Genomic DNA, 20,058 nt, shown 5'->3' on the forward strand with positions numbered 1-20,058 from the left:
CTCTCTATTGGAGGAACTATTGGATAAATATAGAAAAAAACTTGAAATTTTACACAGATGTCAAAAGCCCTTGTATTTTAAATTAAAAATTTTTATTAGAAATTTTAATAAATTGAAAATTTACAATGATTAATTATTGCAGCTGTTGCATGGTTAGTTCTATCAATGGACTGGACATTACACATAACTGATGATTTTGATTTCCGACCTTGGCGTATTTTAATCCTATTTAATTTGTTGCCTGGCTTCATCGCATCTTTGGTTTTGACTCAATTACCAGAAAGTCCAAAAATGTTACTTGCGTTAAGTAAAGAAGAAGAAGCTTTAAATGCAATCAATTGGATCTGCAGGCGTAACACTGGGCGTCCATTATCGGATCTAAAAGTTTTTCATTTAAAAACAGAATCACAGCCGATACAAGAAAATGTACTGATCATAAGTAAATCAGCGTAAGTAAATTTAAGTTAAAATCATTCTTATTTATTTTTTTCTTTATCTTCAATTATTTTTTAACTCCTCAGTTTAACTGCATTTAAAAAGATGTGGAGGGAAACGAAGCCACTTTTTAAACGACCACATGTCCTAAATTTTATCATCTCCTGTGTCGTCATGTGTGGCGTTTTCTTAAGGTATACTCTAATTATTCTCAATTATTTCCACAATTTAATGATTAAATGATTACAGCTCTACTGGCATGGGTCTGTGGTATCCTGAGATACAAAATCGTGTGGGTGGAACAAATGAAAAATTAACTGTTTGTAAAGTCATTGATGCGTCAATAGAAAAGAAATCGAAAATTGGCAACGAAACTGTAAGTACACGACAATAGACATAATTTATTATAACTGAATTTATTCTAAATATAATGAAAAATTTTATTTTAGTTATGTGATGATACTATCAACACAAAAAGTTATATAGATTCTATTACATATGGCTTAACGTACGTTGCTGGCTATATAATACTGGGCATCATCATAAACCCTATTGGCAGAAAAGGTGTGATGATTGGTGCCTTATGTTTATCCGGTTTGTGTGGTATTGCGTTAAATTGGCTAGTACAGCCCATCAGCATTGTTGTGGTCTTTTGTTTATTTTTAATGTTGCCTGGCTTATGCATTTCAGTATTGAGTGGCGCTGTGGTGGATTTGGTGCCCACACATTTGAGGTAAATAAGTTCTTATTAGTAACAGTTTTGATAAGACCGATTTATTATTGCATACTTTAGGGGTAAAGCGGTTTGCATTTGTTTAATGTTGGGACGTTCCGGCAGCGTCATTGGCAGCAATATTATCGGGGCCCTTCTCGAGTCATATTGTGATTTGACTTTTAGTTTATTCACCGGCTGTGTACTATGTATGTATTAAAACTTTGTCTTTGAGAAATGTATACATTTACAATAAGTTTTCCTTTGCTTTTAGTGTGTGCAGCACTAACGCTGGTTCTGCCCATATAAACATCATTATTCGTTTTATAATAGCAAACTCTTTAATTTAAGTATTACAATTAAATTTTTTATAATGTTAACAAATTTATAATTAAGTTAAAAATAAAGAGAGTGCAATGCACTCATAAATTATGCACGTTTATTGTGTGTGTAAAAATATTTGTGAAAAGAAAATTATTTTTTAGTAGAATAGAATTGCGTGGCTTAATATCATTATACCTATTTCTTCAGATTTACTTTGATAGTGATTCTTTTAATAGTAGCTATCTAAACAAAATATTAAGATTTCACCTCATTTAGCAAAAATATTTGTATTTCAAATACAATTTATTATTGTGTAGTATGAGCTTTTAAGAAGTTTACTCATATTTTCTTTAGATTAGATTTGGAAGGCAGAATCTAGACGAAACAGTACAATGAATAATAGAAAATGTCGAATTTTTGTGATAGCCAGGCTGCAAAGTAATCCGTTAAATGAAAGGAAACTGAATTTTTATATACCACAAGTCCATCAGGGAGATAGCATAACAGCATCAAATCAGCGTCTTCTCGGTATCATGGCACAGTAATTTTCCATGAATGATAATGCTAATATAAACAATGTACGACTACATGAAATCTTTAGGTAAAATAGGTGAAAACCAGTCAATGCTAGATGGATAAAGAAAGAACTGTATGTACACTAAACAAAGCAAAAATCCTCATTCCCTTTATGTTATGATTGCACGATTGAGACATGTAATGAAAACAAGAGTTTGCATTAGTTTGATGGTCAGGTATTTTGTGCTTAACCTAAGTGAAATTTTAATAATATCTTGAAGATCCCTATGTCGTATATTGGATTATTGTTTTTTAAATTTAATCTCATTGATTATGGTATTTTCATTTATAATTTAAATACATTTAATATAATATTGTATATTATATTTAAATCTAGATAATGGTTTGTTTATATTATACGAGTATACCATATATCAAGTTTTCAAAATCAATATATTGATTTGGTCGCCCTGCTCCAGAATTGCATATAATATATTCAAAGTTTTTAATATTCTTTTATGAAGCCTCTCGTTCTTCTTCTCGCTTGAAATTGTGGTAGTTTTTCCAATAAGCAATATATATTCTTCAACCGAAATTGAGTCATAAACCTTAATTAAAAAAAAAAAAACGAGTATTTTGGATGGAGTGGAGATTGGAACTAGATCGGTATAGTTTAGTACAATTGAACAGAAATAAATTTGCAGTGAATGGCATGGTTTTTCAAATAAAATTATATCAGTTTGATGCTCATTTCATTTTTCCGAGATAATCTTTAGTTAAGAGGAATTCCAAAATAGTTCACTAAATCATAATAATGATCCTGAGCATTGTGGAAAAATATTGGAGGACTTGTTTGCTTTATTAGAGTAAATATGACAGTTTCAAAGCAGATATTATCTACTATGCAGGCATATTGACTTTTTCCTCGAAGCTTATTGGAAGTCGATAAGACGGCAATTAGTAAAAATTTTTAAAATTTAGCAGAGGGAAATGAAAATATGAATACATGACATATTTGAATAAAAATCCTATTGTCACAATAATTTAGAATTTTTTATCGAAAAAAATGCTGAGATATTTGAGAGATAGCATGTTTATGAATATTTAGTAACCGATGGTGAGCAGTAATAGGTCTCGGCAGTTTTGGCGTCCTGTTTTGTTCCTTTCTTTATGCATAGATACTGTAATATTCTTATAGTAGTTAACATATGTAAACATAAAACAAAAATTAGAAAATGTTTTTGTCCTATAAGATATATGTAGGAGTTTTGTTTTAAATTGTTTTATTTTTGATTGTATTTGCAAAACATGATTTGTTTAGCACTGCAGTATATTTCATGATGGCATCTAGCAGATATAAGTATTTTTCGTTGAAAGTTAGATGTAATCGTACTAACTCTATTCAAAGAAATTTTAAAACATTATGGGAGACTAAATCAGTTTTTAGTAGATACATAAAGTAATTTGGTTGTTAAAAACCTGATTAGAGCGCTTTCAATTACTGCTTTGAGATAATTTTATTATAAATAATTATTATTGTAAATAATCATTGTTGCAAATAATTATTACTATAAATAATTATTGTTGTAAATATTTATTACTATAAATAATTATTGTTATTAAAAATATTTATTATTATGAATAATTGTTACTGTAAATAATTATTACTATAAATAATTATCATTACATTGGAAATAATTATTTTTGGCAGAAATCATTAACCCATATTGTGTTTCTGTACAAAATTCAATACTTATTTATTGTTTAACAAAATTATTATAAAAAAAATAATTCTTTTACTTTTCGAATGCCTGGGCAACATACACTGTGAAAAAATTTATTTATTTAATAAAAATTAAATTTTGAATAAATTTGTTAATAGCTTTTTCAATTTATATCACATACTACTAAGCAGTAACAGATTTATAAAAAATGTAAATAGATTTATTGAGATTTTGTTTCAAATCAATTTATTCAGAGAGTAAAAACTTAATATTATTCTATTAATTAGCATAAAACTATATAAATTATTGCAAAACTGCTTATTGAGTTTAATTCTCATTTAATCGCTGAACTGCGCTGAAGCAAGCAAGAGTGAACCTACAGCTTTTGGACCATTTGTAGATTAAAAATGCGGTTTTCAGATAGTGCACCCAATGAGCAGTCCACAAATAAAGCAGTTGCGATGGAGTTCAATGAAGTTCGTAATGAAGTGGAATATGAGGAAATTTTGGAGAAAATTGGTTGTTATTAGCAGTTTATTTTTTTTTTAATATATATAAAATCAGTGAGTGATTGCAGGTTTTGGCAAGACACAGTGGCTTCTATTGTTTATCAGTGGCTTGATGATCTTAAATTCAATCTCGGCTCAACAGAGTGTTGGCATCATTGTCATAGCTTCGCAATGTGAATTCAGTACGAATCAATCGGAGAAGGGAATCATGTTGGCAGCGTGTGTTGCAGGTGGGTTAACACCAGTTTTTTTTAGCAAAGAATTTTTAATGAATTTTTTAAACGTTTATAACTATATTTAAGGTATATTTGTATCCACATATTTATGGGGTTACGTATGCGATGCTTTCGGTAGACGTAGAGTATTGCTCTATGCCTTATTTCTGACAAACTTTCTGGAGATCTTAACAATGTTTATTACCAATGTTTGGGCATTTAATGTGGTGAATTTCTTCATTGGAATAAAGTAATTTATTGGTTCATTAAATTTTAAATAAATTCAATTGTTTTGTTTTTTTTTCAATTGTTTGTTTCAGTATTGGTGGCGTTTCTGCCTCTATGTATGCCTACCTTAGCGAGTTTAATGTGAATAAATATCGCGCAATTGTAATTAATTATTCAAACATGTTTGTCAGCATTGCTGGTATTTATGTGCCTGGTAAAGTGCATTTATATACACTTAGAAATAAAATCTTTATATAAAGTTTTCTTTTGAATGAATTGTAATATTGTGCTTGTTTTTAATGCAGCTGTCTCGTGGTTGGTGCTTCATCATAATTGGTCATTAGCCATATTCGATGGCTTTGTTTTTCGTCCTTGGCGCTTAATAATGCTTTTTAGTGCTTTACCTGGTTTTATAGCAGCACTTTTGCTGCTCATATATCCGGAAAGTCCTAAGCTGTTATTGGCGCAACAGAAAGAAAAGGAAGCTGAAGAAGCTATAAATTGGATTTGCAAATTTAACAAACATTGCACAGTTACAAGCTTATTAGAAAATCGCGATTACAAATTAAAACCTGAACTTTCCGCTGCAGAGGATGTGCTCAGTACAAGAAATGGTTGCGGTATATTTGTGTCTATATGGAAGGCAACATTACCTTTAGGACATAAACCACATAGAAAGAATTTTCTTATAAGTATCGTAGTAGTGCTCGGTTTATTTTTTTGGTGGGTACCAAAAATATTACCATTAGAACACAGTTTTAATATTCATAAAACAAAAATAAAGAAATATTGTCATAAATGTATATATTTCTAGTTCTTCTGGTATGCAAATGTGGTTTCCAGAAATTGCAAATCGTACCTCTGTGCAAACTGAAGGCAATGTATCGACTGTATGCGAAGTTCTCGATGCATCTTTTAAACAGCAGTCGCTTACTGCAAATCTGAGCAGTAATGATGTGGTGAGTTACTTATGAATTTAATATAATTTTATTAAAATAATTATTCACATAATATAACAATAACACTTTACATGAAATAGATTTTATGCATAAATATTAGAGTTTGACAAAGCTATCTAATCAAAACGGTGTTAATAATGCAAAACCATATATTTAAAAAATTTGCATTAATATTTATTTTTAAAGTATTTATTTATTTCTTTTCTAATCATTTTTATATATAAAAATGTTTATTTTCCTCAAATGAATAGCATTTAAATGTCTTATACGTTTGAATGAGTTGGAATATTCACTATTTAAATCGAAATACGCTTTGGGTTATTAGAAAATTTCTGGTGTGGTCGATGGTTTGATCAGACATCGCACACAGTTTTATATAATATGAATTACATCACATGTTGGCATACTTTGTCTTGACTTGTCCTGCTGTCAAATATAGTTGTTTTACGAACAGAACACTATTCAACTATTGTACTACTATCGTAGAAAACTGGTTAACGCCCCATGGTACGTAAGAGGAGCGCATATCCACAGAGATCTGAGAGTCGATTCAGTCGAAAAATATATTAAAGATCGTGCACTGAAACTGTTCAATATAATTGACAATCACAATAATCCAACACTCAGCAACCTAAAAATACAGTGAAATCTGATAAACACAGGCAGATACAAAGACATCAGATTCATCATATTATAAAGCCCCGTATTCAGTTATTCTTAGTGTGACTAAAAACTGTCTACAGATATAATAGGGTTAAGGTGATAAATCACCAACTCAGACATCTGCATATCAACATATCAACATCGAAGTTGTTGGTAACAGAAATAATAGAAAAATGTTACTCATCAGTTCTGTCAATGTCGGATGTCTATAGAGTGAATGTTCTTCACTCTCTATAGGCACTTCTTTAGATGCTTATCTGACATATCTAATGTGTATATTAAAAGCGTTCAAATTTTATTAAAAAGAGAAGACAGTTTCTCGTTTCAAATTTGGGGTACCCATATTTTTTGTAGTATTACTTAGAAGTAGGCTTGTTGTGATGCTACTGGTACTTGTTTCTCCATATACCTATTTTCTAAAATATGTATACAGTCACTTCATTAAAGCTTTTTATATTTTATTATTATATCTCATTATCAGAAATTTATATTTCTATGAAAATAATTTATTTATAATTTTTACCAGGCTTGTGATGATACCATAGCAGTGAAAACCTATGTCGATAATATAATCGTAGGTTGCGTTTTTTTAATTGGTTTTATACTTCAAGGACCACTATTAAAAGTTTTTGGTAACAAAATTGTTATTTATACTACACTCATTATTGGCTTTATCAGTGGAGTTCTACTGCATTTTGTCTCGAACAAAATTTTGCTGCTGGTAGTGTTTTGTTTTTATATAATTCTTCCCGGCTTGTCAATATCTGTGATGCTGGCAACTGTTGTGGAGCTAGTACCCACACATTTAAGGTAATATAAAACTATTTAAATATTCGTAAATTTAAACCATTTTTCAATAGAGCTAAAGCGGTTGCTATTTGCTTAACATTTGGCCGACTTGGCATAATGATTGCTACAAATCTGATAGGTGCAATGCTGGAACCACTCTGTAATACCACTTTCGCTATATTTACTTGTGTTATGTTAGGTATTTAAAGTAGCTTTCGTTTTTTTTAAATTTTTTATAACTTTGTATTGTCTATTATTCTCTAGCCTGCGGTGTGCTACTGCGCTTCCTGCCAATTAAATAGATTCTATTTATCTATTATGTGAAAGTTATTTAAAGGTTGGAAATGAGAGATAAATATGAGTATATATACTTATTTGTAAGTGAATTATTAATAAAATATAATAAGATTATGTTAATAAAAAACTATTTCATGTGTTTATGTTGTCATGCAACAAATTGCTTTTATTGAATTTATAACTTTTTTAATTAAATATTAAGAATAAATAATTTATAGGAATAGTTTATTTAAATATTAAAGAGATTACATATAATATTGGTTAATTATTATACATATGCTGAGAGTTACAACCTCATTGAGTGTGCCCCAAAAGATTTCATTTATGTTTAGTTATTTTTAAGTATTAATTTAATATTTTATGTATTTTATATGCTCTTCACACAATATTTACACGATACATTTCAAATACTGTTTTCGGCTGGTACTAAATGTGGTAGAAATTCGGAAATTCGTGGCTGATTTAAATGATTTAAAACGGTTCTTCTGCAGCCGGCAACTCAGCAGCATGAGCCTTAGAAGCAAAATAGTACAATTTAATATCTAAAAATATATGTTAAGCATCTTCATACCATTTCCGAGTTATCCAGCAAATGACTACGCAAAAGTTGTATTAGAGAAGTGCGCTTTCCGAATCTGTTAACATGTAAAGTTCATAAAAATTTTTATATTTATATAATAATATAAATATATTTATAATATTTATATATAAATATTAATAAATATTAATTAAATATTAAATATTAAATATGGTCACTTATTATTATATCTTATGTATATGAATAAGTCTGGGCTTACCTGACTCTTGCCCTATCGCCGTAATATGAGTCCAAGTCTTGCAAGTATTTGAGTGCATCAGCCATGTTGCTAATGTCATTATTCCTTGGTGGTCGGGAGTTTGCTGCAGCGATATTAGCTGTTAACATAGCCAAGGCAATCAGCAACACCAAACCATAACGCATTGTCGAGTTCATTTCGGAGCTGATGAACGTAGTCTGTGTATAGAAATGAAATTTCATTGAAATGCTTTAATGTTGGTTTTTGTTTACATGTTTGCATAATAAACATATTTGAAGAAAATATATCCTTGTGCAACTCCCCCCCAACTGAATAGGGGTTCGTAAGCATGTAAAAAATTTTCATTTCAATTCATATGAAATATTATTAAATTTTATAAGGTTTCTTTATTTATACTGTTTGTTTTGTTTTAAGTTCAGCTGCCATTTCGAATATACAAATATAGTAATAAGTCTATGTGAGCTCATAAGTATGTATATAAATTTAGATGGGAAAAAATTTAAATTAAAATTTTTTTAATTCTTTAAGTTCACGAGGTTAACAGTCTCAAAATATATTAACGTAATAAAAAGCAATATTTTATATAAAAAAAAAAATAAATTTATAAATATAAGTTTTTAATAATTGTCAAATTTATATCGAGAAAAAACAATATGGAGATGATTTAGATACTAAATATCTCCAAAATATATATAATATTAAGTTAACATCGACCTTATATGAAAAGTTTTTGTGTCACACAGTTTTCTACAAAGTAAATTTCGTATCAAATAGGATAAAACCTGCAGTGGATATCCTATTAAATAAATATAGGTAACGAGTAGTGGATAACTACATTCGGCTAGAGCTTCGTTATTGAAAACGAGAATTTGTGGGCATGGATAATTCCAAATATATAGTCTCCTAAGTAAGGCCATCTATCGACTGCGCATTGATTTTGCCTACCTCTCTTAGGTATATTCTACCTATGGTAATTAATAACATTTAAAGAATTAATTACTATAGTAAAAATTGCATATAGTAATTTAGTTGAAAAACATTGGTAATATTATTAGCAGTTAATATTGGATTCAATACTATAATATAAAAAAAAACAACATAACAACAACTAAGAACAACAAAGAATATAATTGACATTATCACTTGAGCAAAAAACCCATGTAAAAAATTGATTAGAACTGCTAGGCGCTTCAGTATATACCTAGAAAATACTGATATATTACAGTATCGTCAAAACAGACAGCGTGAACACTGCAGTTCTTTGTGGTCATTGGTGTATAGCATCCAAAGCAGAGAAATTTCGCATTCCTCATAATCCTTACATGAAAGCTACATGGAACATGGAAGTTATCTAATGTTCTGCCACTGCAACCAACCAACAGTGTCAAAGAAATATCTCATGAAATTCTCATGTATTAGTTTAGAGATTATAACTAGCGTACAACGGTTTAGTTTAACTAAATGCATATGTTATAAAGATGACTTCTTTAGACAAAAAAATAGTAAAACTTATATTCAGAAATAACAAAAATAACAATTTACTACACAATAATTATTTAGAAACTATTTATTTACTAAATTATCTGCAAAACAATCTAGTTAAGACAAGTAGGTGAAGTAAAAGGTGTTATAATCTTTCTGAATTGGATAGATAGATAGATAGATTTCACATTCCTTGTAAAACTAGTTAAAGTCTCAATGAAAATAATGACAAATGGAGATATATAGAGATATAACTAAAAACTCTATATGAATCATTTTATAACTTTTTAAACTTTTTACACGCCTATTCAATAAATATATTTTTGAAGAAATTTTTTTAGACATTTTTAGTGCTGTAAGGTGGCATATTTTAATTTGGGTTAGGTATTAAGTCTCCGAATCTCAATTTGCTCTTCCAATTACTGGAATGTGATTTCTAGACTGTCCTTTGGCGCAGAGGTGAAAATGATTTCTATTCATTTCTAAGAAATGGTTCTAGTAGGTTAAAAAAAGCACATTTTGATATATTATATTATTGTTTATAGTTTTATTTGTATTTACTTAGTGTATAAAATGTATAAAAAGGGATCTTTGTTGAGCTTACTTGAATTTATTTCATAAACCGACTTCGTAATCTATTTAATATGAATTAAATTAAAAGTTAATTATTTATTATTTAATTATCTAATGATATCTTATATCTTATGAATATTTAAGAATGTTTTTGTTGTTAATTGTATTTTATTGAAACATATAAATAAGGACAAATAAGTAAGCTCGTTCATAATGAAGTTATTTAATATGAATGGTATTTCTTTTAAAATAAATGATATTATTTTATTATATATTTATATTATTTACCATAAAATCTATTATGGTTCCATTTATTTTATTTTATTATTGTTTATAGTATTCTATATAAATGAGTATCATATTTAGTTTTATATTTGCTGTAATTAAAATTTCAAAAATTTAAAAACGTGTTCGTAATTTAAATATATAATTTAATGCATAAATATAAACAATAGATGCATTAACAATTATTCATCATTTAGTTCACTGAATTAAGTTTTTTTCATTATTATATCTATAAATAAATAAATATTTTTATTAAATAGTTAATAATTTCGAAATAAAACAATTCTTTCGGCAAAATGCAAATATTTTTCTTCATTTAAAAACAAATTAGAAGTAATAAATTATTTATATTTCTAATGGATCTATTTATATAGTTTATTACTTAGTAATTGAATGTACGTTGTGATTATAAAAATTTAATATATTTCATACATTATTAATATATTTCCTTAAAAACTCCAAAACATTCATTAATGGCATTTACCTTAAAAAAGTTTCGAATAATAATTTTAAAATAACTTTCACTTTTATATAACTGTAACTAATAGAACACTTGATGCGCTACTAAACAACTCACAGCTCCCGAACTATCTGACGAATGGTTACACCGTGGAACAAGACACATCCTTTTATATAGAAAATGAAAAACGAATTAGCGCAGTCCAAACATTCACTGATAACGCATTTTTTCAACGCAACTCAATCGGTGGCTTTTTTGCCTGCCGATACGAAAAGCGAGTATAAATCACTTAACCCCAGTAACACCCACCTAATCTGCGTGTGCAAGAGCGTAGCGCTGTAGTGCGACGCATACCTACCCCAACTGTTGCTTGGTAACTATGAAAATCATACCCAAATATGCAACAAGTTATGCGCTTCGGAATGGAATCATTCCAACTCAACCTGAGGTAGAAGTATTGAAGACTGTAAAATTCATGTAGGCTAATGAGTTTCTGAGTTTCTGAGTTTTTGAGTTCTACAAACCTGACATATTTCTAATTAGAAATTGTCTAAGAAAGAAGATAAAAGTTTTCTTTCTTTTATTTTTTAATTTAACTGAATTTTTTAAATTTATTTATAATAAAATGTAAAAATATCTTTCCGAGGTTATTTCTATGTGACTTAACATGTCAAAATGGTACTGATTTGGATGATAAGATGAGGAAATAATACTGTGTCAAATCACATCAAATCAAATCAAATCACTTAACAGATTTATGAATGAGAATTTTTGGGAAATGTACCTTTCATAATACATGCAATTATCAGATAAATTCCATTATTTATGGTTTGCATTATATTTTGGTAATTATTTCTACGAACTAAGTAAAAATTAAGGAGAATGCTTATTTTTAACTGTAGTAAAAAAGATAAATATAGAGAGTGTTAGTAAAGTTTTTATTAGAAAATTGCGTAGGATTACGTATATGTACACAACGGTCCAATGATATAGTTATATGCGTACTTACAAAAAGTTGACTGAAGTCGGCTTTTAATGGAATTATGCATCAAAGAAGGAAGTGGAAAACGTTGATTATATGATCATAGCTTGGCACTCACAGAAAGGCAACTACAAGGTCTTACGTCCTTATAGATCTTACGTCTTTATAGGTCTTTCATCTCAATATGCACATTAACGACTTTGTTTGTTTATCAAAACGACAATGTGTTTCTGGAGTTGGGACAGCGTTATTTGTAATTAATATTCGTCCATATGGTGGTGTACATAAAAATGTCTAGGTTCTATCATAACGGGTCCACTTCTGAAGTCTTCTGAGGTCTTAAGAAGACCTTCTTCAATTGTGTTGCCACTAACCTCAAGTTATGTTAAAGCTAAGTCCTATACTCATTAGAAATTATATTCCACTCTCCCATAGATGTCTTCTAGGCACTTTTGTGGTATTTGATTTTGTGCAAATATTGTTTTAAAGTAACATATAGTAAAACGTTCAATTTATATAGCGTATCTGTTAAATAAAAACTAAAAAAAATGTAGGATATTTTTAAATAGGTATATAAAATCAATATATCAAAATTGACTCCGACAACTGATATTATAGTATGTAATCCACTAAGTCGCTAACATTGAAAAAAACATTTTATTTAATATTAATAAACTAGGGAAATACTCGTAATCAGTAGTCAGTACGAAAAGTCATATTAAACATGATAAAATTTTTTGTAAATATCTTGTGTTCTTTAAATAAACAGCAATATTATATAGTTGTTGAATTGATATCGGATATTGATAATTGCAAATAAAATCAAAATCAGACTTATAAGATATAAGATATATATAATCACATTTAATAAAGACAGCTGACAGTTCCTCTATGAAATAGCTACACGCTAAAAAATTATAAATCTTAAAATAATTATAAAATCTTATGGAGATCTCTGGTAACAGAGTAATTTGCGAATATTTTTATATAAAACTATCGTCTTCCATAAGTGAGTGCTAAGGGAATTAAGAGGTTTAGAAAATATGATAAAAATATTAATTTAATTTTTAAGTTTTCAAGATTGATCCGATCATAAAATACATAAAGGATAGAGCCTTAACTTTTTACGACAACTGAGAGGTTTACCAACACCGTGTTATCGAATCTCAGAATAATTACAGGCTCCTCGGGGAGGTATGCAGACCTGAGGTCAGTTATTGCTTAGTCTGATGAAGTAATAAACAATAATCCAGTTAAGGCGAAAAGAGGGGTTATGAAGAAATCTCGCAATTAATAGAGAGTAAAAGTGCTGAAGTGGATTAATTCAACTAGCGTCAATATAATAATAATGCTTTTATATTCATTATTTGATATAGTATTTGTATTGATTCGTTCATTGAGACATTCCCGAGTTTGTAGTTATATTGTAGATACGTAGATACGAGATGAAATGTACGAGATGTAGATACGAGGTGACATACGTGTTTTTTGTAGTGATGTTTGAAATATATTTACATCCTGGACATGCTTTTATCTAGTTATTCTTCTTCTTCTTCATTCCATTTCGTTCCCAGGAGAACACTGGGCCATATCTAGTTAGTAGTACAATTTATAATTTATTTGTATTGCAAAGATAGATATTACAAAATATTCGATATCCAAAGAAAATTTAATGGCTGAAAAGAGTACGAATGATATTACTGAAATGTCTACTGATTGATTCTATTCTGATTGATGTGAATGCATTATGAAAGCAATGAAAAGAATAATAGTATTTGAATTGTTAAGGTTTACTCATTCAAAGCATGTTAATTTTTTACTTTAATATTATTCTCTTCTAAAATTTTTTATTATATCTTTTCGATTTCACATTTAAATATGCAATAAGTAATATATTCCATATAATTTCGTTTTCAATTTGGCATTAGTGATAAATGCATTGGGATTTTGTTATTTTTGATCAAAATATAATTAACAGCATTTGCTCACGTTTCGTTTTTAATTACCAACCGTTTGATTTAATCCTCTCGTTTCGCGTTGGTATTCAAATCACTTTATTGATAAGAGGCTTTGATATGCAACGGGAGTGATATGATATGATATGGTTTGTACCGAGTTCTGATACAAAATTCACTCCTATGAAGTACGACTCTATGCTGTCTATGCTTATCAAAGCACAGATAGGCGCCTCTATTAATATACGTAACACTGTATTTAAATTTATTTGAGTGTAATAAATTCGTGTTGTACGAGTAACATTTGGTAAAGCAAATATAATTATGAAAATTATTTAATTGTTTTTGGATGTAAAACTTTTCGTCGTAATAAAACTGATAAAAATGTTGGGATTTTATCAGTTTGGAATATTTAAAAATAATTTAAATTTCATTAGGTTATTGATTGCTGGAATGACAATAATAAAAACAATTTTATTGACTATTTAATGATATTAATCATAATTATTACTATTTAAAGCAATTAAAAGATATAGTAGCAGCAGAAATATTTAAGAGCTATGCCATCATAAACATCCTCTTTTGTGCTTTATTTTCAAATTTAAAAATTATATATCGCTATAAACGAATATATATTCACATTGTTCTGCAAAAATCTTTAATTAGTCTATAGATAGATAGATACTAGATAGATAGATATACTTTTTCTTTATTTTAAAATAGATATCTATAGATAGATAAATACTAGATAGATAGATAGATATACTTCTTCTTTATTATAAAATATTTTAATATAAGTAAGTATTATGCCTAAAACCTAAAAAACTCGGTTGGTGTTACATACGACAATGACTTGATAGTTGTCTGTCGAAGGTGTTGGATTTATATAAATTTGCCTTCTAGTTTAAAACTATTCACAATTCAAAAATGAAAATATCAGGAATTCAAATTAATTGCTTATGTTTTAAATGTTAATTAAAGTCTCAAATTCGTTTATAATTAGTTTTTTGTATTTCAAAACACTAGTAATAAAGTTAATCAATCTTTTTCAATCAGGATCATTCTCCCGATTAAGTTCACTGATTAGTTCCTCTACCACTAGAGATTCTTTTTCAAAACAAACTCGTCTAAAAGTCCTTAATATAGTACAACTGCCTAAGAAGTGCTGTATGCTTTCCGTTTCATATGCTCGCGCGATTGAAGCTTTCTTTAAAATACTGAATTTCTTAATTATGGTTTAGATACTTATAAAGTCGACTTTCACTTCCCAATGCTTTGCGCCACATTTTCATCCTGTTTTCAGCTTTTAGGTAAGTGATTTATGGTTATAATAAGTCATTATTAAGTGCTTCAATTGGTCTACATGTTTTTGGCATGATTCAATATTTTGATTAAAAGTGATTTTAATTACTTATTATTTTTTATATTTATAAAAAAACAATAAATACTGTTGATTATTGTAGAATGAAATTTATATACAGTGTTGTTATACAGTCTTGTTATTTAAATAATAGTTTTATCTGAAAATAATAAAGAATCTTATGAAAACAACAATGCCAACAATGGTTTAGGGCAAGATATCCTTAATATAACAATATAACAATTTTTAAATAAAATTTTAATTTATATTAGTTAAAAGATTTCTTCATAAATCCCCATGTCCAAGTGTTTTATAGTGTTTTATTGTCAGAAATAATACTTATGTGCGGCATAAATCTCAATAATTAATCTTAATTATTAATTTATAATAATTAATTTATTATCAATTTTTTGGTATTCAATTTTGATATTCTTTATAAATATTTTTATTTAATAAAATAATAAAATTATAATAATAAAATTAATTTTTTAATAAAATTATTTTATATTAAATAATGTTCTAAAAAGCTTTTTATATTTTCTGCTATAAAAAGTATATACATTATAAAAGACTGCTGTTAAAGTTATGTTAAAAATTATTTTAGTGTACAGAGAGCTTTAATACTATAAATAAGCTTTAATAATCGCTCAATTAGCTTTAACATTAACATTTAGCAGTAAAATGTTTCGTCATGAAATTGGTATATCCTGTTTGCTTTTATATAAATTATTACTAATATAAATATACTTTGTTATAAAGATATTAATTAAATTATCACAACTTATAAAATAGCTATAAAATAAATTATTAAAATAAAAAACAAAATAATACAAATGATATTATTTTTAAAAAGGATTGTTTCAGTTTAATAAAATTGTATTATTATGTATTATGTTGTATTAATAAGTATTGTTTTTTTTTTAAGAAGAAAGTATGTAAATAATATAAAATTAAAAGCATGCTCCAATAAACTTGACTTTAGTTTTAGTTATTGTAAAATAAAATAATTTTATTTAAGATTAATTTTATAAATTGATAAATTTTTTTATTAACATATAATCTTTTTTTATTTTTTTTGCCTAGCATTAACAATAAAAATGTAAAAGTATCCTTACATATTTTTTCTTTTTCTTGGTGCAGCTAGTTGATACTTTGAGTTTTGTTTATTTTAAGGTATAATATTTTAAGGTATAAAACATTACATAATCACAGACATTTGTTTAATTATTGAAAATATTTATATATACCATTTTAGTATTAATTCTAATTTTTTAGTGTTTTTGGCTTCTTTAACTCTTGTATATATTAATGCAAATTATTGAACTCAGTTGAGCACCGATCGCTTGCGTGAATAGAAGGAGAGGTTTTACTAAGAAATAAACATGAACTCAATATAATAGGGCAGTTCAATGCAGAATAAAATTTTCAGTTGAATTTTTTTTTAACTGGTTAAATCTCTACTATTAGACGGTAACTACTTTTATGCTTGAAAGAAAAAATATGTTTCATCATGACAACGTTAGACTTCACACATTTTTCGTACTTTCATAGTTGATTTGGAATAGTATGCATCCAGATGTCTTTGGGATATTTTTCCTGTCTTAGTGCTTGTGAAGTTTATTTCAATGGTCATAGCGATGTTGTCCTAAGGCTTAAGAACCTAGGGTAAACCTAGTGCCACTTTCTTTTTTATGTTTTTTTCCATATTGAGTCTGTTAAAGCTTTTGCCTTTTTTTTGATTCCCTAAATTTTAGAAGTAATGTGAAGGTATTTTTTTTATGTATCTGCAACATATCTGTTACCGATTTTCTCATCCATGTATCCAAAACAAGAAGGATCTGATGTAAGCTTTTAATATCCAGCACTTTGTAGTTGCTGAGAACAGGATGATCACTACGTTGTTTCAAAACTTATAAATGCAGATCCGATTCTTTTAACTTCATTGGCACCATCTTCCTTTGTGACTTTACTTGAAATATGTTTTTATTTTATTACATCATTTTCGTGTATAAAATAGTGTACTTTCACTGTCAATAAAAATAGTTATTGTGAAAGTAAAGTTGCTGAAAGTATTATATTGTAGACATTTTAAATATACAAATAAATGAGAAATAATGCTATTAAATTAAATTCATAAAAAAGTGCATAAAACACATTTAAATATATTAAATTTAAAAGCATAAAGCAGAAAAAGGTTGGAAGTTCTTTCACTATAAAAATGCTGTCATAGGTCCACAAATTGCTAATTCTAATTAAATTTTTAAAGATTAATTTGAAATTTTAAAAGTTTTTAGAAAATAATATAGTGTTTATCTCAGTCTCTCCTTTTATATCACACAAATAAGCTCCTGCAATTGTGATGTATCTCATATCATTATCTCATAAAATTTTTCGGCAGACTTTTAATTGAATTCTATAATCTATTCTATAGATTGAATTCTATATTCTTCTATGTAATAGAAGAAAAGGAAGACCTGAAAAACGTGGCGGCACACTGTTATGACGAAAATGAAAAAGTTAGAAGTTAGAATGTAGAAGCTCTTAAATTGAGATAAAGTAACTAATACAAAATTAAACTTGATTCAAATATTTTACCAAACTCTTATGCTCATTAAGTAGCTAAAGGCACAGATAATGACGATTAATAATAGTGATGTCCAACGTAATATTATTAGTAACTAATATTAAATGAGAACATTTTGAACTGGTTTATCGAGGTCTAATATAACATGTGGACTAATTATCATCATTTTGTTATCATCATCAATGAATATACTAAATGTATTATCAAGTCAAAAATATTCTTGTATATTTATAGAACATTTACAATAAGAAGTCATAAAGAGGATTAGCATAACAATATTATTATGGGACTATAACACAATTTGAGTTTAAAAATTCGATTCTATATAACAATACAATGATATATATAAAAAACTGTGATGAAAGACTGTGATTTACTTTTTTATCTTTAGGATTTTATTAATAAGAAAAAAATTATACCTGTTAGTTCATTTTTTGCTTTCTGTACTGTCTTTTTTTGCTTTCTTTAACTTCTAGTACCATGTTTTATTTATAGTATTATTTAATTTCATTGTCATGATATATACATTTGAGTTGAGTTGAGGATTGCTTGAGTTTAGTAGCACAAGAGTACAACAAGAAATATGTTTATGCAAAAATTATGTACGAAAAAAATGAAATTAAAACAGATTTGCAATAAAACTGAATTGTCTTGTGTGATATAGAAGATCATTTGTATGTATAAAATTAATTTAAGGGAGATTGTGAAATCCGTTGAAAATTTAAACATTGTATGCTATTTATTGTTTATTTAATTATAAATGTTTGAGTGAAAGGTGATCAACTGGAAATCATTTTTCATGTTTGACTCAACTATTGATTAAATGAAGCTAATAGCATTTAGCATTTCTCAAATAATTCCATATGTTTTTTTTTTTGTTATACAAACGAAATATCAAAAATACATTTAAAAATAATCTGGATTAACCTCTTAGTACTGTGTTCTATAATATTTTGTTAGGCAATATAGGAAATATAGAGCTTTGTTACAAGTAATATTTAATGATCACTTCTAATGATTACTCAATACTTTAAATGTAAGTTAAAATAACTATAAATTTTAGAACTCGTTTTATTTTCATTTAGCTTTATACTAACTATTTCCCCCCTAATAGAATACTTAAGAGAACTTTAATTTTCAATATGTTTGTCCAGAGAATCGGAATTAAATTTTGAATATATTTTGTAAAAACATAGTAATGCATTATTTAACACCGAGGTATTTCTACAGTACATCATTTAATAAAATAGTTTCCATTTTTAGAAGTGGACGGAATCGAAACCAGATCTAGTTAGTGGTAAGCGTTTTTGCTTACTGCATGTATGGAGTGATTATATCGGAAAAAATGTGGGTTATAATTATAACAACTTTTATTGCAAGTAATAAATTTGAAAGTAAATTATAATTGATATAAAAAGTATTAACAACAGTGCATACGAGTATTAGAACAAATTCTATCTGATACTCTTGTTAGGCTGATATATGGTAGTTAACCTGGTGTGACGAAATGCGTCAATTAGGTTAACAAGTTATAATTTGACGTTGATCAGTAATTAGCAATATAATTGTTAAGAAATGTATTAAGGGTTGTAACCTTTTAGAAAATATCTAGAGCCTGTTGAAAACGTATACCGAGCTATATGAATTTTTGTATTTATTTATTAATGAAATATGTTAGCATTTGAACTCTATTATTAGTATCTTGTAAACAACAATTAATCAACATAATAGCAGGATTTAAATGAGTTCTAATGTGCTCTAGTGTGTTCTCAAGAATTTTATTATTCACCTTTTCTATTTATTAAGTGTTACCTATACGAGTTATGAAAATGTTTTGTTGAAATGAATTTAATTATAGTAGTTTTAAGATGTAGACAGCGTTTAGATTGTTTAGATTGGGGGGTGGTTTTCCAAGTTCTTACCAAACAGATATGTAATAATAATTGTTTTATTTGATATAAAAATTGAAAAAATTTAGATGTGCGCATTAAATTACGTGCACATATTACGAGAAATAAATGCGAATAGCATCGCAATTTAGAATACTGGCTGCCCTTTTTGTTAAACTTTTGTATAAAATTAAAAAGAAAAATAATATACAGTTTAAAATGTTATTTTTTTAATATATCACCCGAAAAAGAAAAGAAAAAGTATCTAGAATCACGTCAGTTGTGTACATTAAACTTTATGCGAGATACTTTTTTATGTT

General features: G+C 27.5%; 4 protein-coding genes across 4 annotated transcripts in view; 2 read left to right on the forward strand and 2 right to left on the reverse strand.

Annotated features, from left to right (window-relative positions):
- LOC119678936 (synaptic vesicle glycoprotein 2B-like) overlaps positions 1-20,058 on the reverse strand; it is a 53,409-nt gene that overhangs the window by 4,241 nt on the left and 29,110 nt on the right. The gene's annotated exons all lie outside the window — the stretch shown is intronic.
- Positions 124-1,606, forward strand: LOC119678937 (synaptic vesicle glycoprotein 2B-like). Its single transcript, XM_038091046.1, has 6 exons — positions 124-449; positions 522-629; positions 685-811; positions 885-1,168; positions 1,229-1,356; positions 1,422-1,606. Exons 1-6 carry the CDS (start codon positions 166-168, stop codon positions 1,454-1,456), a joined length of 966 nt encoding a protein of 321 aa, XP_037946974.1. The 5' UTR covers positions 124-165; the 3' UTR covers positions 1,457-1,606.
- On the forward strand, positions 4,061-7,521 carry LOC119678935 (synaptic vesicle glycoprotein 2B-like). The gene is made up of 9 exons (XM_038091044.1): positions 4,061-4,230; positions 4,289-4,450; positions 4,523-4,685; positions 4,756-4,877; positions 4,969-5,386; positions 5,478-5,622; positions 6,812-7,095; positions 7,146-7,273; positions 7,339-7,521. The coding sequence occupies exons 1-9, from the start codon at positions 4,119-4,121 to the stop codon at positions 7,374-7,376; spliced, it is 1,572 nt and encodes a 523-aa protein (XP_037946972.1). The 5' UTR covers positions 4,061-4,118; the 3' UTR covers positions 7,377-7,521.
- Positions 7,616-11,090, reverse strand: LOC119678938 (neuropeptide F-like). The gene is made up of 4 exons (XM_038091047.1): positions 10,993-11,090; positions 8,169-8,365; positions 7,943-8,006; positions 7,616-7,884 (listed from the first exon to the last, which is right to left on the reverse strand). Exons 2-4 carry the CDS (start codon positions 8,342-8,344, stop codon positions 7,843-7,845), a joined length of 282 nt encoding a protein of 93 aa, XP_037946975.1. The 5' UTR covers positions 8,345-8,365; positions 10,993-11,090; the 3' UTR covers positions 7,616-7,842.

This window comes from Teleopsis dalmanni, chromosome 2 (genome assembly GCF_002237135.1).
Source record: "Teleopsis dalmanni isolate 2A chromosome 2, ASM223713v2, whole genome shotgun sequence".
In the NCBI taxonomy this organism is placed as follows: domain Eukaryota; kingdom Metazoa; phylum Arthropoda; class Insecta; order Diptera; family Diopsidae; genus Teleopsis; species Teleopsis dalmanni.